The 24,769-nt window shown below is 42.0% G+C and overlaps 2 protein-coding genes across 2 annotated transcripts; one reads left to right on the top strand and one right to left on the bottom strand.

Moving 5' to 3' along the window:
• Window positions 1–690, top strand: tmem125b (transmembrane protein 125b). The gene has a single exon (XM_076293312.1). The coding sequence runs from the start codon at window positions 1–3 to the stop codon at window positions 688–690; it is 690 nt and encodes a 229-aa protein (XP_076149427.1).
• An 11,310-nt stretch (window positions 691–12,000) lies between these two features.
• On the bottom strand, window positions 12,001–13,595 carry LOC143135351 (protein shisa-like-2A). Its single transcript, XM_076296045.1, has 3 exons — window positions 13,414–13,595; window positions 12,688–12,824; window positions 12,001–12,179 (listed from the first exon to the last, which is right to left on the bottom strand). The coding sequence occupies exons 1-3, from the start codon at window positions 13,593–13,595 to the stop codon at window positions 12,001–12,003; spliced, it is 498 nt and encodes a 165-aa protein (XP_076152160.1).
• Window positions 13,596–24,769: the final 11,174 nt, after the last annotated feature.

Raw genomic sequence — 24,769 nt, 5'->3', positions numbered from 1 at the left:
ATGGCTGAGATGGAGCACCTGCCAGCGGCGAGGCCGGGCCACGATCCGCCGGTCCGCCCGAGGCCCGAGCTGGCCTGGGTGCAGCGCCGCACGCTGGACGAGCAGGTGGAGCTGTGGTGGTTCGGCGAGCCACGCGTGTCGCTGCTCTGCTACGGGGCGTCGGTGGGCCTGGTGCTGGCGCTGGGCCTGGGCGGCGTGGGCCTGCTGTCCAGCGCCTCGACGGCGCCGGGCCGCTCGACCGCCGCCTGGCGCCTGGGCGTGGGATCGGCCCTCTGTCTGCTGGCACTGGCCGTGCTCCTCAAGCAGCTGCTCAGCTCGGCCGTGCAGGACATGGGTTGCGTGCGCAGCCGGCGGCGCGTGGAGCTGCTGCGCAGCGGCGGACGCCTGGACCCACCGCTGCTGCTAGCCGCCGGGCTCGGCACGGCCTCGTGCGGTGCCGCCCTGCTGGGCCTGGCCGGCGACGACGACATGCTGCCCGCTGGCGCCGTCCTCCTGGCCTGTGGGGGCGCTGTGGCGCTGGGGGTGGGGGCGTACACCGCCGCGGTGCTCTGGAGGAACCGCAGGGACGTCAGGAGGAGGAGTAGGTGGAGGAGGGGAGGCAGGCGGAGGAGGGTCAGGGTGTACAATGTCGCTGGGCCAAACCCACAGCCATGGAGAGACTCGGCATCAAGCCAGGCCAGTTTGATATGAGGACAGAGGAACACAGGGATGGAGGGAGCAGCAGACAGAAGAAGAGGAATAGAAGACTGTTGTGGAGTCAAAAGAAGTGATGAAGAGAAGAGATGCATTCCCCAGGTGCTCAGTCATTTCTCATTCGGCCCTATATCTTTATATACCACACCTTCACAGTCTTTGCTCAATCTGGAATCAGGTCACACACAAACCTGCTTCCCTTTGATCGTGATCATCTGAGCCAGTCTAAATTAAGAGATTCATTACTTTGATTTCCCTGCAGTAGATCAAAAATACCAGGATGGCATGTAGCCTACTGTTTGAGGCAAGGTTATTTTATGAGCTGAATTTATCAGAGACTAAAGGAGTCTGTCCATCCAATTCATTTTGTAGAATGTGGGTTGTGCACCTGTTACACAACTTTATTCTCTTTTCTTGTTTTTTCACCAAGTGACTCAATTTGCTGTTCTCACTAGCTGCTGTCTGTTTGGTGTATTTCACACATTTCCCCACAGTAGCCTAGTGATTTTTGTGTAGTTTGTGGTTTTGACATTTGAATTTGTTTTATTATGAAATCAACATTTGATTCAAACATAATTTTACTCCCACAACAAAGCCAGTTATGTAATATGATTGTGTTTCTTGGCCAAGCACACATTCCATCTCCATGTCCTTACATCCACACTGTCACGGGCAGACTCCACTTGGTGAGCTATAAATACGCATGATTATGCTAAACAGACCTAAAACAAATGAACATCATCACGACAGCACAGTCAGCAAGTGGAGAAATGCCATGAGTTGAAGTAGCCTAATCCTCATCCGATGCTGAACTGGTCAAAGTCCAGTTCATCATCGTCGCTGTCTTCCCCTGTGTACCCCTGTTGTCCCCGTTCCCTCTCCGCCCTTTCTCTCTCTCCGGCCTGGATGTAGTTATCCTCGATGAAGCCGTCGTCATCGTCAACCTCGGTGTTGTGGAAGCGGCGCGGCGGCACCCGCTCCGCCACGCTCTGTGGGGTGAAGCCGACATCCAGGCCCTGAGGGTCGCACTGGCTGATCGTGTCGCCCTCCGACAGCAGCATGTGGCCATAGCTGGCCATGTAGCGCTGGAACAGGCGGCACTTGACGACCACCACGACGAAGAGCGAGACGGAGAGCATGGTGATGAGGGCGGCCAACAGGTATGGCCAAGTGCCTGAGTTGCTCTCTTTGTCTGGGCCTTGGTTATCGCGAGGAACAGCAAAAGGATGATATTTAGTTATGAGCAGTGGCGTGCACAGACATTTTGGGGGGCAGGTGCTCAGGGGGGGGGGGCATTTTTTAGCGCACGTGGAACACTGAATTATAAAACAAATTACACGCACATGTTGAATGAAATTTGACTTGTGCTGCAATTAGTGCAATTAGTAAATCAATATACAATTAAGACAATAAAGAGACCAAAATGTGTTCATTTATGTTGCCTAACAAAACCTATACAACAGAAAACGTTCGTCTTAACACATAGATTTGCAATTGAAAACTCCACCGAAATTATTTGTAGCCTATGTGGTCGTCCTCACGTTATCTGTCATTGACTTGGGCTACAGCGTAAAACTTTATCAGGTGAGCAGTCGGCTAAAAATGCTTAGTTGTTTGATGCTGTATGAAACATTTTACTGCACAACAAAATGATTACAAATTGGGCTTAGACGGCAAACTGTAGGATTTTACTTGATCTGTAAGACAATAAAGAGACCAAACAGTACGAGAAGGAGTTATAGTGGGCTACTGACTGTTGTCATTACATGAATGCAGATGGGCATTTTTCACAGGTAATGGGGAACTTCCCGTTTCTTCTGTCACAAATGAATGTGTTAATACATGTTGCCTAACAAAACATATACAACAGAAAACGTTCTTCTTAACACATAAATTTGCAAAATCTACCGAAATTATTTGTATGTGGTCGTCACGTTATCTGTCATTGATTTGGGCTACAGCGTAAAACTTTATCTAGCTTCATCTAACTAGTTTATCAGGTGACCAGTCGGCAAAAATGCTTGTTTGGTGCTGAATGAGACAACAAAATTATTACATGTTGGGCTTAGAGGGCAAACTGTTTTGCTTGATCTGTATGTTACCTGGCTGATGGGGCACGGGAGAAGCAGCCTGTCAGCGACCATGCCTGCTATCTGAAGACGCTTACTGAACTGCTATGGTGCTGCGCATCTGGCGTGCCCTGCGCGCGACCGCGCGAGTTCACGTGACAAAGGAAGAGAGATAGGCTGGTCGGGTGTGCGCAAGGAGGTGGCTCATTTCGGGGCATTGTTTCAGTCGTTTTTAATGGCTCAGGTTTTCAAAAGATAATTTCAAAACCGACCTCAGTAAAATCTTAATAATATTAATAATTAAAAAAAAAAAAAAAAAAAAAAGTTTCAAAAGGGCATTTTCGTTCATAAAGGGCAAACTTCCTAGTGCTTTAGCACCACCTAGTGTCTATGTTTGCACGCCTATGGTTATAAGTCTAGCAAAGCAGGAGTTTAACAAAATGTGTTTAACAAAAAAAGCGCTGTGACTGCATAAATGGGCTAAAGCCTGACAGAAGACTGAGTGGATGGGGAAGTAGCGCATTACAGACTGTCATTATTTGTGTCTTAGTAATAAGCTCACCTGTGGTTTCATTAGATTTGTTGCCTTCATCCCAGAGTTTCCTCTGCATCAGGCCGACACTGTTGTCACTCCCATCTAATGCAGAGGCAACATGACAAGAGAGAGAAATACAATCGGTACCCTCATCTCGAGTCTGACATTATACACAATGCTTTAGTGCATGGAAGGAGAGCACATCAGAGGGCCATGCATTTGATCCTTACTGTTGATATTTGAGGGTAGTGCCTCTGGGCCCTGCCACATGACCATGCCAGCCAATACTACCCAGAGATACCATGTTAAGCTGTTGGCCTGGTAAATATGTCCCATGGTGCACTTCTCCCTGTAGATAATGTTTTGTTCAGAAAATTAGTCCCTCACAGACAGTCATAAATATCTTATTGATTATAGTTTGTTTGTGTGTGTGTGTGTGTGTGTGTGTGTGTGTGTGTGTGTGTGTGTGTGTGAAAATGAATGCAAACACAAGGGGAAACCTTACTATCCTTTTACAGCTAAATGACCACTTAAATACTACCATAATGATTTCCTGTAAACCCTGAAAAAAGTTTTTCACCTATATACACACCACCAGCCTGGCTGACACTACACTCTCAGTTAACGTTCAGTCTCCAAGGGAAGTAAACTGTGGCAAATTCAGTTCAATTGCCAACCAAGAATGAACAAGGTCTGATGCCCACAGTTTTTAACTAAAAATAGAATATAAAACAGTGTGGAATAGTCTGGATTTTCAAAAGTGCACTTGGACCTTGTTTATTCTCAGTTGACACTAAGTGGCCTTTCTCTCTCCTGTTCAGTCAGTAGCAGAAATGGGTGAAGTGGCCTGTTCTAGGGTGAAAAATACCCACTAATGGAGATCTGATTCTGGATTTTCAATTTTATTTCTCTCTTGGACCTGCACTTGGACCTTGTTTGCTGTTAGTTGACACTAAGTGGTCCTTCTCTCTCCTATATCCACTATGCAGCAGAAATGGTTGAAGTGGCCTGCTCTCCACAGCCCTCCTGCTGTTCCATCTCCACATCATCAAGTACTTTTTGGATATCAGCACAGGACTATTCTGTAAAAGCCCCCAACTGCACTTTCTAACTTTCTCACTGTGTTCTGCAGTCTGCCTGGAACACAACTGAGCACAGCACTGTTTTAGGCCTCCTAAGAATAAAGAACATCCATTCTGAGTAACACACGTAAAATCCCTAAACACAATGCATGTTACGTTTACGGTATGTAAATATATATTTTAGACACATTACATGTTGTGGCACTCGTAACAATTTTTTGTGTTACTGTAGGCCCCTTAAGATAAATAAAAACTGTTAACTGTATTTTGATCCTGATGAAAAAGTGGTGCCCTATACATCAACTTAAAATATAAGAAAATAAAGGCTTTTCAATTTGATTCAGATTTGATTCAAGTGTTTGAATCGCAAAGAATTAGTCTGTGTAATCAAGGCATAGATATATAACCTTACTTCTGTTTTTGGTCTTCAGTGGATTTATAAAGTTCCAGTTGTCCAGTGCTGTTACTTACTTCCAATAGCAACCATATCATGAGCTTCACCAGGAAATCACTACAACCATAATAACCAGACATACAGTTTGAACTCCAACCTTATTTGTATATTTGTTCACACAGAATGCTGTAAAATGAATTAAATGCTACATTTGACACTAAATGTATTAAATCTGTCCCATAACATGTAATACTTTCAAAACTCAATGTTCGTCGCCTATCATGGTCACCTGGGGATCATGTGATACCAGACATTGGATCCGAAACTAACAATAATAATCACTGCAGTTTCTACGATAATAAATCAGACATACCTAAGGATCGCTGAAGGTAATCCACTGTTTCAACTTTGCCAGATAACCCAACATTCAAAAGTTTTTTTGTCTTTACAGTTCAACTTTAAGACACCTAACATGTACGTATTTTGTGCAAAGGTTGAGGGAGACTGAAAACAACTCCCTTCTGAGGGTTGAGTTAATTAGTAACTTTTATAACATAGGAAGCTGTTCCTTCAATCCTAATCACTGCCACTTGACTTCCGTAGCACAAGCGTCTCAAGCCTGAGTTGGTATGAAGTTAAGTGTGTGTGTGTCCTGGGGAGGTGATATGAAGTTGAGTGTGTGTGTGTCCTGGGGAGGTGATATGAAGTTAAAGTGATATGAAGTTGAGTGTGTCCTGGGGAGGTACTTTTGTCCTACAATCTTGGAATCAAAGAAGCAGTTTGAGGTGTTACTGTATATGCTAACAGTCAGAGTCATTATAGGTATAGGTAGTACTTTGTTGTAAAACTGTGTGGTATGTTACTGCTTTTGCAAAGATTCAGTTACAGGAATACCAATGCATAAGTCCCCCCCCCCAACAAGTGGTTAGTGCAGTGTTTCTCAAACTTTTTTTCTGGGGACCCACTTTTTAAAAATGACAGACTATCGCGACCCAACGCGACCCTTTGTGGTAGTTAACAAACTAGATCAGTGGTTCTCAAACTTTTTCTTTCATTCCCCACTTTGATCAAGGGGGCATTCTCGAGCCCCACCTGTCCCTCATCTCTCTAAGAAAGTGGTAGGTCAAGCTTAAAATTGTAAAATTTATTGAAATAATGACAAGTTCTAAATATATCCTCTTCAACAGAGTTAAAATCAGCTGGTGCTGCAGATATAATAATAAATAAATACATAACACACATAATTCTGTTTTCCAGCAACATATTAGGAAGCATAGGCCATTTTACAGCATTGTACAATATATTCAATGAAATACCAACATGCTGCATTAAATGGATCCATACAATCCAGTCATACTGACCACTGCTGGTTGGGAAATATTTTTGAAATAAACTTTGCAGGGATGTGATGTAGGCCTACTGTTTAATACATGGGATAACAAGAGTGCCTCCCAATCAGACGTTTCAGCGATTTCGCTCAGAAATCTCAAAGGCATAATACTGTCGCGATCGAGGCGCCTGTCCCATACTCAAGTTTTTTTGGTGAATGCAGTAATCTTATTTGCTAGGTGAGGTAGGTGCTTGTCTTTGCCTTGTAACTGGACATTTAACTCAAATGTATCGCTAAGATATATCAAATATATCGCTAAGATAGGCCAGCGTCAAGAAATGTTCATTAGTGAACGTGCTTGCAGATTCAAACATGCGCTCTTCGAGCGACGGCACTTTACCTCGGGAAAGCCACCTTGCCTCGCTGTGAAACAGTACAGCCTTTTGGTCAGCTACCATCTCTTCGCAAAGTGCGGAGAATAGACGCGCTTTTGATGAAATTCACCACTCTCACAACAGCGTTCAAAATCTCATGTAGGTCGGGACTAACTAAGCTGCCTTGACACGAGCGCTTCCCTGTGAATAACACAGTGCGTCCATTGCGCATCGAGTGCTACCTGGGCCCAGGCTACAGATAAAACAATAAATTAAAAAACTCCAGATTTTCACGTCAGTTCGCGCCCCACCTGGCATGTCTCCGGGTCGCGACCCACAGTTTGAGAAACGCTGGGTTAGTGGGATGTGTATGGAAGCTACTTTTTGTTGTTAAAATGAACAGAAGCCCTGTGCGTGACAAACCAGGCTTATGTTGTTTTCAACACATTCAAAATGAATGTGTTGAAAACAACATAATTTGTGTTGTTTTTAACACATCTCTGTGTCCAGATGGGGACAACACATTCGTTGGGCCTCTCCAGTGTATGGGCAAGCAATTGCCATACATTGTGGTTCCACCAATGTCCAACAGGTGTCAGTAAGCACTTATTATTTGCAGAGCCGTATATATAGTATAATACAGTTTTTCTCAGTCGCTTTGGTGCTTTTTTCAGATCAGAATGAAAATTCTCATAACTATTAGTTCAACCTCCACAACATTTAGTCATTTGTGCACATCATAGTAGCAATTTCTCCTTCCTCTGAACAAATTGCAAATGCTTTTGGACATGTATCAGTTGCTTTCATACAATTCTCTGCTGTTTTTTAACATTATCATTTGCTTATGTCATGTCAGTCAAAATGAACTATACTTATGGATACTGAATAGTCGTTCCCAATAAAACTAATAGTCTTCATTTCATTGCTTGAGTCATTACATACAAAATTGGTGAACTAGTTATCAAATTCTGTCACAATGCTGTAGATTTGCAAAGAGCATACAGTAAAAATGTACGTATTCAGTGTCTTGTACTCACTTACTCCCCTAACTACAGCAATGTGTAACTTTACTGTAGTTTTCAAATGGCTGTACAAGTACTGTATAGTTCTGTCTTGAGCATGTTCAGGTAGTGTCACCGAGTTCTGACCTTTTTTTGGATTGGAAAACACTGAGAGAACTGTCATAATGAAAACATGACAAAGCCATTTGACTATCTTGTTCATAAACGATGGTGTCAAGACTTGTCATTTTGATGACACTGACAGTTTTATTGACATGAATACCTGCTTTTGAGGAATGGACTATCCATTTTGAGCAAGTGACGTGCTTTTGCAGGTCATCCACTAGGTTTTGCAGTTTGCACTAATTGTTTTGAGAAATGCACTAACTGCTGTGCAAATGTTAATAGTGATGTGAGAATAGCACCAAAGCGACTGAGAAAAACTGTAATACATAGGCTATGGCTCTGATTATTTGGCACTTCATCAGCCTGTCGTGCCAGAGGTGGCTGTGGGTCACATGAAAGGCTGCATGTCACTACTGGTCAGCAAAGGTGACTTCCCTGGAGTAGAATCTTTTTGCCCTCTGGGTTCCCTTTTATTTCATGTATGAAAGAAACACACACACACACACACACACACACACACACACACACACACACACACACACACACACACACACACACACACACACCTAATGGTCAGGAAAACACATTTTTAACGTGAATGATGATGGTTCAGTATCATCGTGTTGGCATTAGTGCTCCCGGTGGGCGGTAGTGCCAATAGTAGTGATTGAAACTCTGTCCTTGAATCAATCATAACATTACAGCCCAAATTAGATACTCCATAATTTCCATCAAGATTTGTAGACAACCACATTGCATTGTACATGAGCCTTTTGAAACCACTCTCTTTTATTGGTGGGGGGGGGGGGGGGGGGTGGCAAGACACTCATTTTCTGCAAAGACCATCATGACAGTCACAGGGACAATTACTGACTCCCTGAAGGCATTGAAAGGGCACAAGGGAAAAGGGAAGCATGGCATGCACTAATGTGACATGTAACACTAATGTAGCACTAATGTGACATGTAACACTAATGTAGCACTAATGTGACATGTAACACTAATGTAGCACTAATGTGACATGTAACACTAATGTAGCACTAATGTGAGGATCAGCGACAGTGCAGGCAGGGTGGACAAAGCCTCAGTCGTCATGTCTCAGCCTTGACCACATGAAAATGTGAATTAAAATAGGGACGAGTTGACCCTGAGGTCGGTGCTATGGTCTATGCATTATAACACACTGAATAGGAGGTGAGCTGGTTCATCTTTGATGGTCCATGCATTCATTATTAGCATAACATGGGCAATTTCCCTTGGAGATTAATTGGTTGGAGCAAGTTTATTACACATGCATTAAATAAAAGCGCTCCAATGAATTGGACAGAGCACAATCAACGATATGCAGCAAACTGTCATGGCTGTCTAAGATTATAGTGTTTACACAGTTAAGTGAACACAGTAAGAATTTATTTTCCGAGAAACTTAAAATGACCTGAGAACAGATATCTATAAACAGGTTGAACATATATCCTTTCCATCCTAATGTTTTTGCTAAGCTATACAATAAAGGATTGTTATAGTAGTTTATAGCAGTGGATATATATCGACCCATTACTTCTCTGAATAGAAGTTGACCTACCTTAGAGATGAATAGGTATAATAAAACTGGACAACACTGTCCATTAAATGGAGAGTTTTGTTGTCCCTTAATTGTTCCAATTCCTGGATCTGTCAGGTAATGTACGTGTAATGCTTACTGAATGAGAACCACATGTACATTTGTGTCTGTTATTCCCCCCCCCCCCCAAGTTAATCAGTAAGGATCAGTTATTGGAAGAGCTTCAGGCAAACAAATCTTGTGTTGAAACACTATTGCTTGCTTGCTTAATTTTGTTTTCATGCCATCCACCTTCTGACAATATTTGTTGGTGGAGAACCCATCATGAGTGTGGAGGGGGGTGGGTCTGGGGGATGCCAGACACGACTGCTGAGTCCTCTGGAGGTGTTGTGGGCCTTATTCAATGAAGGAAGAAGCCTGCTTGATAACCCCAGTAAAATGCTCTTGAAGGCTGCTCTGCTGGTACCCCCCACCCCCCCACACACACACACACAAAGGTTGCTTTCTTGGTGATTTTACTTTTGATGATGATTGGTCGCTGTGAATCCCCTACATATAGCACTAGGAATTTAACATCTCTCCTGTGGAAAAAGTATCTGGAAAAAATTGCTGATGGGAATACACGTGTGGATATGTGTATGTATGCTTGTGTGTGTGTGCGTGTGTGTGTGTGTGTGTGTGTGTGTGTGTGTGTGTGTGTGTGTGTGTGTGTGTGTGTGTGCACATCAGTAATATTAACAGCCATTTATGGGGGGTAGCCGTGGCCTACTGGTTGGGGCTTCGGGCTTGCAACCGAAGGGTTGCCTGTTCGATCCCTGACCAGTAGGAAAAATGTGGGTGGGGGAAGTGGTTGAACACTGCTCTTCCATGCCCACATCCACGGCTGAAGTACTCTTGAGCAAGGCACCTAACCCCTCACTGCTTCCCAACCGTCAATGTAGCAAGGCAGCTCACTGCTCCGGGTTAGTGTAATAGTAATAAATTTGGAACCGGTATATTTTCATAATTTTGCCCAGTAAATTTAAGGTGACAAAATGGAAGGATGTAGTTAATGCATTAATTCTAAGTTCTGTAAAGAAAGAAAATCCACCTTTAAGATACCTTCATTAGCCATAAATTCTTAGCTACAATTTGAAGTTCAGTATCCAGTGAAATGACATCCTTCCTTCTGTGCTCTAGGCAACTTGCTGATTGGTTGGAACAGTTGGGTTGGTCAAACCTACTTTGTTTCTAATTTACAGCGCCAGGACTGTGTCCAAAGAGTACTTTACAAGTTCATTATTAATTGTATGTAGTCAGCTACATGACATTATGCAACAGAACAATATTAACATTTCCCATAAATATTTCTAGAGTAGACCCTTTTACAGTCCAAAATAAAAAAGACATGTTTTTCTTAGCTGTATTCCACCAAAATATTCATCTTAAAAGTCTATGTGCTACTCCTAAAAAGTTTGACAATCAAAACATGGCAAAGCTCTGGCCGTCCAATAATGGCAACGCCCACTACTCATACACTCACACACTCATAGAAATTGCTTTATATTTGTAGTACAACTAGGCATACTGGATAAACAGTGGTCCACGATCTATGAAAAAATATATTCATAAAAAAATCTCTGGCCCCAATAATTTCATACGTTGACAGAAAGACAAGCATTGCTACACTGTAAACAAGATGACACATTTTATTCAGAAAAGCAATGGCTCAGCACTAACAATCCAACACTTCCTCTGGCAGAGGCAAAGAATAGTGAAAAAACCTCAGGCAAGAAAACTGCCATCAAACCACAACACGTAACACAAAAAATAAAAACATCTGGGCCAGTTGATATCATTTCTTAGGACATTATTTGCAATGCATCTAAGCACTTTCTATGACAAGAGAGTTATATCTGAATCTCCTGTAGAAATTTCCACACGAAACACACAGATATACTGTATACACATGCAAACACACACAAAGACCTCTGTGCTTTGGCAGCTCCCCATACATATCCCAGGATGGGGTAAGTATGGGGAGCTGCCAAAGCAAATATTATTTGTAAGTCGATGTCAACAGTTGTTTTTGTTCTGTGGTGATAAATGCAATTTGATGACTACAGTTTCTATAATTTGAAAACAGATGGATTCCTATCCTTGCCAATCAAACAAAATTTGCTCTTGTTCATATTTCAATGACACAGTACTATGCAAACTGTATAGAAAAAGGCCCCACAGCAACAGGTGGTGAAATGTTTACAGGCAACTGACCAGCTCAGGGTATACGATTCTACTGGCCATCTAACAGCACCTGCATTTCCACAGTAACCTGTCTCTGCTGATGGAAATTACACTCAGTTCAGAATATTGACTCGTAAGCTTGATCTTGTTCAGAAAGTTCCACTGGCTTTAAAGGGGGAAAAGGCTGTAGCGCTCCTAAAAATGGGGCAGGTGATTGGAGTTGCCTCAGGCACATCTGTTGTACCAGGCTTTTGTAGAGTCCATGCAGCTGTCCACCTTATTTGAGGCCAAACTGGGGTGAGTCTGAGGAGAGTTTGTTATAAATTTAAAAGCCACGTTTCGTTCATGTGATGTGACCCCTTTCATTTTAGTCAATGGATGCGATGAAGCAATATAAGCAATGCGATGAAGGTTCTATGCCATAGTAGATATGGAGAGGGAGCACCATTTTGGACTGAGCTGACAGAAGATGCAGATGTGTTAGCAAGGCAGCGTATGGCGTTGTTGATTTGGCTGTTCTGAGCCGTTCGATCCAGCTGTTGTCTCCCCCATACCTAGTTGACAGTCTAAGCCACTGCTCAGACCACTTCGGTCCAGCGCCTGTGATGGTCCTTATGAGGGCCCGTCTTCACTCACCCTGGGTACAGTTGCTGTGAAGCAGCGCTGGAAGATGCGCTCAGGGTCAGACGCCTGGCTGTCACAGTCCAGCTTACAGGTCTGGAAAAGCTTCCGGATGCCCTGCGGACCAGCGGAAGGAGCCATCCCAGAATTCCTTGGGGCCGCTGTGGATTCTGTATCAATACAAAAGAGAAAATAGAATCAGAAAGAAAATCGTTGCACTATTTTCAGACCACAGAGCGACTCCAAAAACTGAATGACGTATAAGATTCATTGTATCATCTATTTTCCCAAGCAGAGCCATTTTTGCCGAGAAAGTCACCCGAGTTCTGAATGAGAGGAGGGAGGACAAGAGGTTGAAGGAAATCCTCCTTTTTATTAAAGTGTACTTCATAAATTCCCCTTGACTATATGACAGACAAATAGCACTACACCAGGAAATATTGAGAGTATGAAAACAGATCTTTCAACCAAGTCTCAACTAGACATGGAAGAAAAAACACATATTGAGGATTTCTATCAATGACTCGTCTTACATCATTAAAAAAAAGTTCTAATGGTGGGCCATTAGTTAATGGCCCACCATTAGAACTTTTTTTTGTCACAGCTATGAACACCTTTCCATTTACTTCTTACACATCAAAGTGTAAAAAGAGTAGAAGAGAAGAAAAAAGTCCTTACCTGGTGTCACCAGAGACAGACCAGTGTCATGGTGCGTGGGCTTTGTGGCAATGAACAAGTAGCAGAGGACGCACACAGTCACCAGAAAGGCCAGAAGAACAACGGCAGCAATCGACAGACCCACAAGGGCCCCTACACTGTCCCACAGGAAGTATGTGTGTGCGTGCATGCGTGCGTGCATGTGCGTGTGAAAGAGAAATAGGTGGGGGGAAATGTACAACAGTTAATTATAGCGCATAGTGCTACCTGAAAGGGTGTCCTGCACTGCCAGTTCACTCCCACTGCTTGGAGATAACACTGCAGTACAACTACAAAGCTACTAAAACACTTGATTTTTTGGACATATTTCTGCTCAACTTCCAACCACAACACATGCTGACGGGTAGCTTGGACAGTCTTATTCTCAGTAAACACCCAAACCAATGCTACTAACTTTCTGATGAGGACATTCTTGACAAACTTATCACAGATGTAACCGTACAATCAGTTTTACTGATGATGGGTCAGTATGGCAGACATCAGTTAAAAGGTTTTGGCTGTCATGTCCAATCACCACTTCTGGTTTAAAAAAAATTACCTGACCACAAAGCTATTTTTATAGCTCAGTTTAAACCTTAATTGACTACAAAAATAGAGGACACAAATGTACAGAACACACAGCTGTTAACAGAAATTATATTTGGATATCGTTGACATACAAATGTCAAAAGAAGGGGGTAGACTTACCTCAGCCACCACATGTAACCATATTCGTATGGGAAAAAGCCATTTGGGTCATCACAGCAATACTTGATGTCGATGAATCCACAACAAAATATTGCCTGGGCATCATTTTCTGGTCTAGGACACGAGAATCCGTTCACGTATACATTGGTAGCGTTGTAGTAGCTTGAACAAACAGTACTCATCGTGGTCTTCGGGGTTCAAATCTCTACCCTGATCAGTCTTCCTGATATAATTTGCGCTTTTCGCAGAGGACTTTTTTCACGCTGAAGAATCATGACAAAACTTTGCGTAGGGTCTCTGCATTTACTCATGTTGCTTGCCACGCTCGATTCCCACTTCCCCGCCCCTTACGACGCACCGCAGCTGTTGTGATGCGAGAACTGGACCATGCTGAAAAATACATGGCGTATGAAAGCTCCAGGAAAAGACTAAAGAGCATCATACACACACGTTACAACAAGATCGAAAAAGAAATATACAGTAGCCTACAGCCTAGTAGAAGTGTAGAATTAAGGTGGAAGTAGCCTATTAGACATTATTACAGTTTTTCTCAGTCGCTTTGGTGTTTTTCTCACATCACTATTAACATTTGCACAGCAGTGCATTTCTCAAAACAATTAGTGCAAACTGCAAAACCTAGTGGATAACCTGCAAAAGCACGTCACTTGCTCAAAATTGATAGTTCATTCCTCAAAAGCAATTATTTATGTCAATGAAACTGCCAGTGTCTTTAAAATGAGAAGTCTTGACACCATCGTTTATGAACAAGATAGTCAAATGGCTTTGCCATGTTTTCATCACGACAGTTTATGCTCTCAGTGTTTTCCCATGCAAAAAGGTCAGAACTCGGTGACCTCGGCTACCTGAAAATGCTATACAGTAGCCTACGTGTACAGCCATGTGAAAACTACAGTAAAGTTACAAATTGCTGTAGTTAGGGGAGTGAGTACAAGACACTGAATATGTACGTTTCACAGTTTATGCTCTTTGCAATTCTACAGCATTGTGACCGAATTTGATAACTAGTTCACCAATTTTGTATGACTCATGCAATGAAGACTATTAGATTTATTGGGAACGACTATTCAGCATCCATAAGTATAGTTAATTTTGACTGACATGACAAAGCAACTGATACATGTTCAAAAGCATTTTGCAATTTGTTCAGAGGAAGGAGAAATTGCTAACCTGACTCTCACCAGATGAATTTCGTTCTGCCTTGTGCCATTCCGAACTTAATCCCGCCCTGCACAAATGACTAAATGTTGTGGAGGTTGAACTAATAGTTCTAATCAAAGATTCTAGAACAGAGCGCTCTGTTCTAGAATCTTTGGTTCTAATAGTTCTAATAGAATTTTCATTCTGATCTGAGAAAAGCACCAAAGCGACTGAGAAAAATTGTAACATAATAACCTATGTTAGGGTGTATCAAAAAACACAATTCTTGAATTTTGATATGGCTGGGTGCTAAAAGTGTTCCAGTATATGTAGAAACAACACATGCAAAATATTTTTCCAGTACATTATGATTTAAGGGGTTAAGGTGTTTCCAGTGTTTACAGTGGCAACCGGGTGATAAGCGGGATAACGGCCTTCGAGGTGTGTCCTGTTATACGGAATTAATGGACTTGGGCGCTGCGCGTCGGGGAGTTTTTGCCCCTCGCCCTCGTCCATTAATTCCGTGTAACAGGACACCTCGGCGGCCGTTATCCCTTACTTACTATCATATCTGTAGTTGTTTCCCCGCCCCCTCTGCAAAGCTAATTGCGTGCCCACAGCTGAACCACAAGCGCAGTTGAATAGTTAACCAATTGTGACATTAAAAATAAACAAACTTTAGTGATCATACATGATAATAAGATGTCAACGAGCAGCGACATACAGAGTAGGCCTAGTAGTTCTACTAATCTACTTAAAAATACTTGAACTATTTATTGCACAATGAAGAAAACTGATGCTCTGAATACTTATTCAGCTGTCTCTAAAAGTTTCTCTAATTGACGCATTCAACCATTTTGATTACACCTGCTTTAAACAGGCTTTTTCACCGCAAAACAGACATGCGCTGTTTTCATACATATGGCGGAATACCTAATCAATGCTATTAGCACTTGTCGTCTCATGTGTTTGCGCAATACTCCCACTTTCCTCTGACCCTCCTATGAATGCATACTGTATGCATGACACAGAAAAGCGCAAATAGCCATTTGCAGCTCCCACAACAGGCAGTCTATGGCTGTACAAGTAGGCACAACAGGCAGTCACTTTTTCCTCAGTGCGGCCTGTTTGTACATACCTCGCCATGCTTTTACGTGCACTTTGCAAATGAAATATGCCTGACGTGGGCACAAAAACATACATCTGGCCCTTTCTCTCCTTTTTTCATCCACTTTCTCTGGGTGTGTCTTACTTCTCTCCTTTGTATCCCTTATTCTCTCTCTCTCTCTATTTATCTCTTTGGCTGTGGAGAACATGTGCGTGTGTGTGTGTGTATGTCTGTGTGTGTGTGTGTGTGTTTGTGTGTGTGTCTTTGTGTGTGTGTGTGTCTGTGTGTGTGTGTGTTTCTGTGTGTGTGTGTGTGTCTCTGTGTGTGTGTGTATGTCTGTGTGTGTGTGTCTTTGTGTGTGTGTGTGTGTCTGTGTGTGTGTGTGTGTATGTGTGTGTGTGTGTGTGTGTCTGTGTCTTTGTGTGTATGTCTCTCTCTCTGTGTGTGTCTGTCTGTGTCTGTATGTGTATGTGTGTGTGTGTGTGTGTGTCTGTGTGTGTGTGTGTGTGTGTGTGTGTGTGTGTGTGTGTGTGTGTGTGTGTTTGTGTGTGTGTCTGTGTGTGTGTGTGTGTCTGTGTCTTTGTGTGTATGTCTCTCTGTGTGTGTCTGTATGTGTGTGTGTGTGTGTGTGTGTCTGTGTCTTTGTGTGTATGTCTCTCTCTCTCTGTGTGTGTGTCTGTGTCTGTATGTGTGTGTGTGTGTCTGTGTCTTTGTGTGTGTCTGTGTGTGTGTGTGTGTGTGTGAGTTGAACATGACCGCAACCAACAGCCAAACCTTTGCCACTGCAAACCCAAGCTAATCCCTGAATAGGACGGTTACTCTTGGGTGGCGGGTGGGGGAGACATATCTGGGGGGAGACACACTGGCTAGGTTCAGAGTTCAGGTTCCATTCCCTCTCTCTTTCTCCCTGGTGATGTTGCTCAGTGGAGCAGAGACTCTGGCACAGACTGAGCAGTTAAGTTCGGAGTTTAGTTAGTGTCAGCTCTTACCATTAGGCCCTGTTAGTCAGTGAGTTAGCCACTAGAGAGGGTTTGTTCTTTTAAGTTTGTCAGTATCACCCTTTGGGTTTAATAATAAAGTCAATTCAATTTTATATGTGTGTCCGACATCCATCACTGCTGCACAGAATTCAGGGTAAGGCCACATGAACATGTCCCATTGACCTCCATTCATTTTGTCTATAGGACAGTGAATGGAGAATCTTGAAAGTTGAATTCTTATATCTTGAAAGTTGAATTCTTATAGCAAGACCCCACGGTTATAAATATATCACTTGTCTCTTGTTACTGGTCTTTACTGGTTACAAAATAAACATCTAAAAAAATAAAGGTTAAGCCAGGAGACAATCGGTGATGTTTGAGAAGTGCTACGTGTCTGTTTCCTCCATCATCATGACGATTCAGGCTGTTTAGGTAATCTCTCATGGGAGCCTTGCGATGGGAAGCTGCTCAGACATTAGCAGGATCACCATCACTCCATTCTGTTAAGCAAATGGGCACTGGCAAGTTATCTGATTACACAGTCCAGCCCAGATATCACAGTTTTCTCCCACTGTGGCACAACAGCAGGCATACCACCTCATGGAGGAAATGTCTCTGTTCTTGCTCAATGGGTGATTATTTGCAAACTACAAAGGATAGCATTCGAGGCTTAGGGTAGTTACCCTTTCAGTAGTTTTCTACCATTGATAGTGAAGTCAAAGTGCAGGGTGAAAGCTAGACTGATTCATGCGTGAAAAATATTTGAAACCCCTGGACAACAATCTCTTGTGGAATATAGACAGAGGATCCCTATGACATTTAGTCATAGTAATTTAGTTTATCATGTGTTTACAGTTTTTCTTAGTTGCTTTGGCGCATTTCTCAGTTGAAATTCTCAAAAGTGTTTGTTCACATCATTAAAGCAGTTTCTCCCCATCTTGAGCAGCAGTATATCCATAGATCCTAGTTTTGAGGCTGTATTGTAACTGATCTTCCCCTGCAGTTGTCCACTGATTTTAGTAATATAATAGTATAAATAGTATACAGTAATAGTAAAATAAAAAAGAAAACATTTTACTATTCAAGACTGTCCAGCTAACGTAACGTTTGCATAGTAGGAGGCAATGATTTACATGTCAAAGATGTTTTTAGTCATAGGTTTTTAGTCATATTTTCAACATTAACAATAGATTAATTAGGATTTTAATACTTTTTTATAGATAACTGTTGATTGGCAATGGCAGTCCAGCCATTTTTAGTCTCTCATTCCACAGAAGACAGCAGGTGCTTGTTTTGTTCAAAAGTCATAGGTGAGAGAGATAAGAAGCAAAGTATTGGTGCGTCTGGTTTGAGCACAATTGAAGACAAAGCATCTCTGTGGGTCAAGCTGCAGGTACATTCAGGTGATGAGCCTTATGAAGAATGTACTGTACTTATGTGAAAGACAATTTCATGTTCAAAGTTCATGCTCATTCAACTTGCAGGTTGATCAGGACACATTTAGAGAGGAAGCAAAAAGAGTGTTGTGTGAAAGGCTGTCACAGGTGTGGATACACCTGAAGAAGTATATGAAGATGACAAACAAGACAAAAAGAAGAGAGTCTCTGAACGAGTGGTGAAGAAACCATCATATGTTTCATCTGCAACAACAGGACCAATGCAGATACAAATCTATATGCAGATTGTAGCCGAGGCCGATGCTCTGAAGAAAGGTCTTTCAAAAAGCTACATAACCAAATGACTCTACAAAATGTACCTGGAGACAAATTTGAAGTGGCAGCAAAGAGACTAAGGGCCCTATCTTGCACTCAAGCACAATTGACTTTGTACACTGGCGCTTGTATCCTTCCTATTTTGCATTCGAGCAGAATGCAGCGGAATTTTCCCTCCACAGACGCACATCGGTTAGGAAATGAACTTGCGCTCCCGGGGGTGGTTCAGCGAAAAGAGGAGGCGTGTTCCGGCGCAAACGTTGCCCTGGTGCTATTTTGCAGTTTCAGCAAACAATTTCGCCACAGACCAGAAAAAACCTAGTCTAAAGTCAGTGGCGCGTTTTTCAGATGCTATTTTAAGGGCGCATGCTTGGCAATAATATAGCGTGGTTAAGATGCGCTTGCTCATACTTTTTCTATTGCACAGTGAGATGGAGGATGTCTTGGGACAGAGAAGAGACGTGGGAGGGAGAGGGTCTGCCGGCCCAGACTGACCTCTCTCTCCCTCAGTGAGGAGGAATGTAGGCATAAGCTACACCTGACCCGTCAGGCTGTGACAGATGTCTGCCATCTCCTGGCAATGCTATTTAATCGAAAACACACACAAACACAGCAGTGTAATTGAAAGAACATTCGGCATACTGAAGATGTGCTTCAGGTGTTTGGATAGGTCAGGAGGCACTTACAGTACAGTCCGCAAAAAGTCGCATCTTTGTGGCATGTTGTGTTTTACACAACATTTCCATGAATCATGGATGTGTTGATGACATAAATGAGGAAATATTAAGGACTTAATGAGACGTGATGTTGAACTGCATGTGCCGATGCCATTTAACCCAAATGCCCCAGCAGCAGCACGGAAGAGGAGAGCTTATCTGACAGAAGAGCTGCATCGTCTATAGTGAGGTATAGTGAAGCAAAGTAATTAAAACAAAAAAGCAAAGTAAGTAAAACTCGGTCTAATGTTAGACTACATTGCAAAAATATCACCATGCATTCAAAACCTCATGAGTCAGTGAGAGTGAGCCTAAAACATCGGAAAGTACAGTATGTCTTTGTGACATTTCTTTATTTACATTTTGTCAAAAAGAAAAATGCCAGCCATGGAAACAATTGTGTCAGTTTCCTCCCACGCCTGTTTAACCGAAGCTAATTTGGGTGGGTTTCTCCCATCCCCATACAATGCCACTTCTCTGTCTTTTACGGCCCTGACGAGAACGTCGGTCTCATCGGCTGTGAACCGCTCCTGGTGTGCACCTGGCAAATCAGCCATTATAATAGCAATCTGCCATGGAACAAACACGCCTGCTTTTAAAGGGAATGTGAGATGACGCTCTGATTGGCTTATTGCACGTGTAATGTAGTTACTTCAGACCAACCCATTTTAGATTTGTGTCGGGCACAAGAGTCATTTATCCCGCTGGTATAATAGCAACAGCGCTTGAGATCCGCCCACAAAGCTACTTGTGTTTTGCGTTTGATACTTGTGTTTCAGATCGTTAAGATAGGGTCTTCTTTTGAGTGGACAATCATTTGATATGCTTGCTGTGGATGTATACTACCATGGAAGCTGCTACCTGTCTTTTGCCTTCCCTTACAGCCACTTAGAGACTACACTGGACAGAGAAGAAAAGGAAAAATTGAAATATTGGGCTATATTTTGGCGATCAAAAATGGTCACTGGCGAATAGCTTAAACAAATTTCAGGGTTTTGTTATCAAACGTCGGCACCTAGAACAAAAAGGTTGGTCTTATGTTTCTTAATCAGTCTTGGGTATGGCTTGGGCGTAACATCCTTTAAACCAATGAAAATTACATCTGTCATTCCCTTTAACCGCAAGCAGCGCAACTTCAAACAAAATAGCCTACTAGCATCTGCACTCGTCTATTATTTGAACTCATTGGCAAAGTGAAACTAACTTCACCGTGGTGTCATAGTCAAAGACAAAACAGTAATACACAGTTAATTACTTTCACTAATGACTGACAATGGGTTACCATCGAAAACGTAGCCTGAAACAATTTACCCCAATAATGTTCGAATGACTGAATAAAAAACTTAAGGACATTTATCCTACAGAGGAGTTGCTGCTTACATCTCGTGACAGTGCGTCTTCATCTGTGCTCCATATGCACCTTGCTAAAGACCAGTTTTTTCTTGGTCAGTGGTGCAATGTTTTTTAGATAGTGTACGATAGTGATTTTTAGATCTTGCGCCAGGCCACACCTTAGGTCATTAATTGCCACTCCCCTGAGCGCATTGTTCAATAAAAGAGACGCGCATGGCGAAAAACTTGAGTGTACAATCTGAATAAGCTTTGCGTCGTGATAATAACACACTTTGCGCTGCGCTTTTGATCATCATATTAGAGCCCATAATGTTACTGAGGACTTTCTGAAATTGATCGAAAGGAAAGTGAAGGAAAGTGAAGGATAAGGAAGCTTATCCAATGAAAGATCTGCCAGAGAACATTGAACATTTAAGCACTGAAAAAATGGGTTGCAAGAGCTTGCTTGTGCTTACTTTGCTACATTGGCATTTTTGTTATTGGCATTATTTATGTAAATTTACTAATATAACCATGACCAGAATTTACACTGCAGATAACTTTACACATGAAAGAGAGAATATTCTTTAACTAATCATAAAATGTCACCCAAACATAAGACACATACATGATGTCTGCCAGGTTTCCGTGTAAGGGCGATGTGATGTGAAAATAATATCACGCATTATGTCAAATATGCAAAATAGTTCATTAACTATGCGCAATATAAATAAAAAATGGATATTTGCTTTTATGGATAATTGCTTTGCCATGATGTTCTTGTAAAGGTGAAGTGGCACATGAACAAAAAAAGTTTTAAAAAATCAAATTTGCATAATGTAACTGCAAAAACATACTGTTGTATGATCATTTGTTATATTTGATTCAATTTGAATATTATTTGGCCACAAAGCCATTAATTTATCTGCTTACAGCCATATTATGATTTCTTTATTATGCATTTATATTCACTAATGTATTCAAATATGCAAATTATCTCATTAACTACGCGTGATAAAAATGTCCCAAGCAGAAATGGATTCTACGCAAAAAAGTACTATAGAATCAATTGAGAAAAGTTTGGTAGTGACCTTAATCAGATCGTTCTAGGTTTTTCCCTGTCTAATAGTGCTGCCTTGCACATTGCTCATTTGAAAATACTTACAGAGTAAACTGTCATATTGACAACAAAACAAAACAGTTTGACTATCTTGATATAAACAATGGCATTAGACATTGTTATAAATATTTGCTTATGATGCATGAACAAAACATTTTGAGCAAGATACACGCTTTTGCAGGTAATCCACATGCAGAGCAGTTTGCTTTAATTGTGTGTTAATTAAAGTGTTGCGCAAATGTTAATTATTCGAGAAATGCACCAAAGTGACTGAGAAAAACTGTAATAGGCTATCTTGCAAGGTGACTTCATAAGTTATATTTGGTTATGTTGCACATTAGAGTACTGAGTCCTGCTGCTTTGAAGATAGCACTTTAATGTTTTGGTGTGTTGTTCTTGTTTTGTGTCATGTTCATCTGTAGAGGACAAAAATCTTTTTCACTGAATGTTGTGGGGCTGCCTTGTTTTTTGATGTTTTGTCTTTCTCAGAATAAAATTAAGATAGATTTAAGGTTAGACAATGTTTCATTTTCATTGGAGTAAATTTGCAATACCCTCTTAAATCATATTTAGCTTAGTCAATAATTCTGATGGACATTATATGTAAATATGACTGGGCCTGACGCTGACCAATGGCCTGCCCAGTCTACATATGTCATTCCGACTAAGCATCTAGGGACTGAAATGGAGAGACAGTCAAACACACAGCTAGGATCTCATTTGACTGCAGGAGGGGAGACAAGGATGTGGTCATATACTGTAGCACATGCGTTTGTCATGAATGGGTCACCTTTCTGGCTGTTTCATGTTATTTCTTATGAGACATCAGAAAACATTAGAAGAAATACATGCTTTAGGTAGTGACAAAGCCTTTTGTCCCGTTGCCTACATGAACTGTGTTCATGGGCGGATTATGAACTTTCGAGCCCCTGGGCCCAGATGTATTAAGGGCCCCCCACTTATTGTCGTATATGTGGAAGGGGGGGGGGGGGTTTGGGGGTCCTCCCCCAGAAATGTTTTAATTAGTTTGATGTGATTTCCTGTATTCTGGTGCATTTTGGGGATGGCCAATACTAAATTCAATCAGATTCATAGCCTACATCTTGATTTGTTGATATTGAGGCAATGATTCCATGCAAAGGCTTGGGCTTCAGGGCCCCCTGACCCCTTGGGCCCCTGGGCCTGGGCCCGGTAGGCCCGTGCAGTAATCCGTCCCTGACTGTGTTAACCGTTTGAGATGTGTAGAATCATCTCACGAGATCGCTCTTATTTTTGTGTATATATTTCTTTATTTATAATCAATAAAACTTTCTTGCATTTCATAATTAAACATTGTGTTTTGGAAAAGACTTACAAAATATGAAAAGGTTAATGTTTATTGCCGAATTTATACATTTTCTTATGCTGTGTTCACAATAGGCTAGGAATTCTCAAGAAATCGCTTACATATTCAAAGACATGTAACTGGATCCTAGTCATTTTAATCAATGTGTCAGGCTGGTTTTCATTGGTTCTCTTAATCCCACTTAATCCCAGCTAGTTCAGTCAAGGCATTGGACATTTACAAACAAATTCCCTTATATATATCGACTCTCTTCCACTCCACTAATACCAAGACACATGGCTGCAGCAGTAGACAGTCAAGCAGAGGGTTTCCACTTCCTCAGATCATTCATGGAAAAAGGGATATATTATGAAAGGATTAAGGGTCACATATGTTGGCCCTGGGCTGGTGTCAGTGATTGCAAATAGTTGTCTGCATACGATGGGATGAGTGTGAAAGTGCAAACAGTGCAACTCGTAGGAACTACAGTACATGCTGCCATGGTAGAGAGCAGTTTTATTTGCCATTTTTGACCTTGGAACATATAAGAATGTCTATTCATGTCTATAAGATTTTGTGAATTCATGAAATGTTCAGTCTCTAGTAGTTCATCTATCCTTCAGGACCCCGGACAGCTCCCAGATGTAAAGCTTTAGACAGAATGCTCATGTTCAGGAACCCACAGCGAAGACTTTCAGCACATTGCAATATGTTAGTGAAATATATAGGCTACAGCACATTTGCACAGGTGACAGCAGAGGTTGGGTAAATGACAGTAATCACGCTCAGACATCCCAGAGGAGATTACACAATAATAATAATAATAATAATAATAATAATAATAATAATAATAATAATACATTTTATTTAAAGCGCCTTTCAAGTCACCCAAGGACACTGTACAATAAGAGAAAAGGATATAGACATAAGAGTAGCATAAAAACATCAAACAGAGACAACATAAACATAAAAGCAACATATACAGGGACAGTACAAATAGACAGTACACTTAGTAAAACACACTATACATTCAGCAGGGGACAGACATTGCCAACAAAAGTATAAAAATAAAACAGTAATAGAGGAGCAAGTGGGATGGGGGAGGCAAGGTTATGAGTAGGAAGGAAAAGCAAGAGTGAAAAGGTGAGTTTTTAACATGGATTTAAAGGTGGACAGGGAAGTGCTTTGACGTAGTGCAAGTGGGAGGGAGTTCCAGAGTTTGGGGCCAGCCACGCTAAAGACCCTGTCACCCATGGAACGGAGATGTGCAGTGGGGGTGGATAGGAGGTGGGCATCAGTGGAGCGTAAGGTGCGGGTTGGTTGGTAAGGGGTCAGGAGGCTTGAAAGATAAGAGGGTGCAAGATTATGTTGTGCTTTGAAGACAAGAAGGATGATTTTGAATTGAATACGGTATTGTACAGGGAGCCAGTGTAGTTGATGGAGGATGGGAGTGATATGTTGCCAGGACCTGGTACGGGTGAGAACTCTTGCAGCGGAATTTTGAATGTATTGTAGCCTGTCTAATCTCTTTGCTGAGACACCAAAGAGCAGGGCATTACAGTAGTCAAGTCTGGAGATTATGAAAGCATGAATGAGAGTCTCAGCAGTGGTGGGGTTAAGGGACGGGCGGAGTTTAGAAATGTTTTTGAGGTGGAAGAAGGCAATAACACCTTTCCTTTGTATCTTCTTCTCCCTGTCAGATGGAGAGTGCCTCAGTCATCACATCACCTCTCACCCCATAATTCCAAGGCTCACAATTGCTATATGTCTATATGTCAACATGGTGAGCCCATATTATTCCACATGACAGCTTCTTTGTTCATACTGCGACAACACTGACTGCTGCTGAGAGAAGCTTCTTTATTTCACATGTTAAAAGGGTTGTGATGGTGAGAGATCCTACAGC

Source organism: Alosa pseudoharengus, unplaced genomic scaffold (assembly GCF_046254945.1).
Source record: "Alosa pseudoharengus isolate Yale_2024_CS ecotype anadromous, Long Island Sound unplaced genomic scaffold, YU_APseudo_1.1 YU_APseudo_1.1_scf_2, whole genome shotgun sequence".
NCBI lineage: Eukaryota > Metazoa > Chordata > Actinopteri > Clupeiformes > Clupeidae > Alosa > Alosa pseudoharengus.
Note: the sequence above shows the minus strand (reverse complement) of the source record. Positions and strands in the feature narration are given on the sequence as shown.

Coding starts and splice junctions, on each gene's coding strand:
- tmem125b (XM_076293312.1), top strand. CDS start 1: ATGGCTGAGATGGAGCACCTGCCAGCGGCGAGGCCGGGCCACGATCCG.
- LOC143135351 (XM_076296045.1), bottom strand. CDS start 13,595: ATGAGTACTGTTTGTTCAAGCTACTACAACGCTACCAATGTATACGTG. Junction 12,825..13,413: donor GGTTACATGTGGTGGCTGAG/GTAAGTCTACCC, acceptor CCTGTGGGACAG/TGTAGGGGCCCTTGTGGGTC. Junction 12,180..12,687: donor TCTGTCTCTGGTGACACCAG/GTAAGGACTTTT, acceptor GTATTGATACAG/AATCCACAGCGGCCCCAAGG.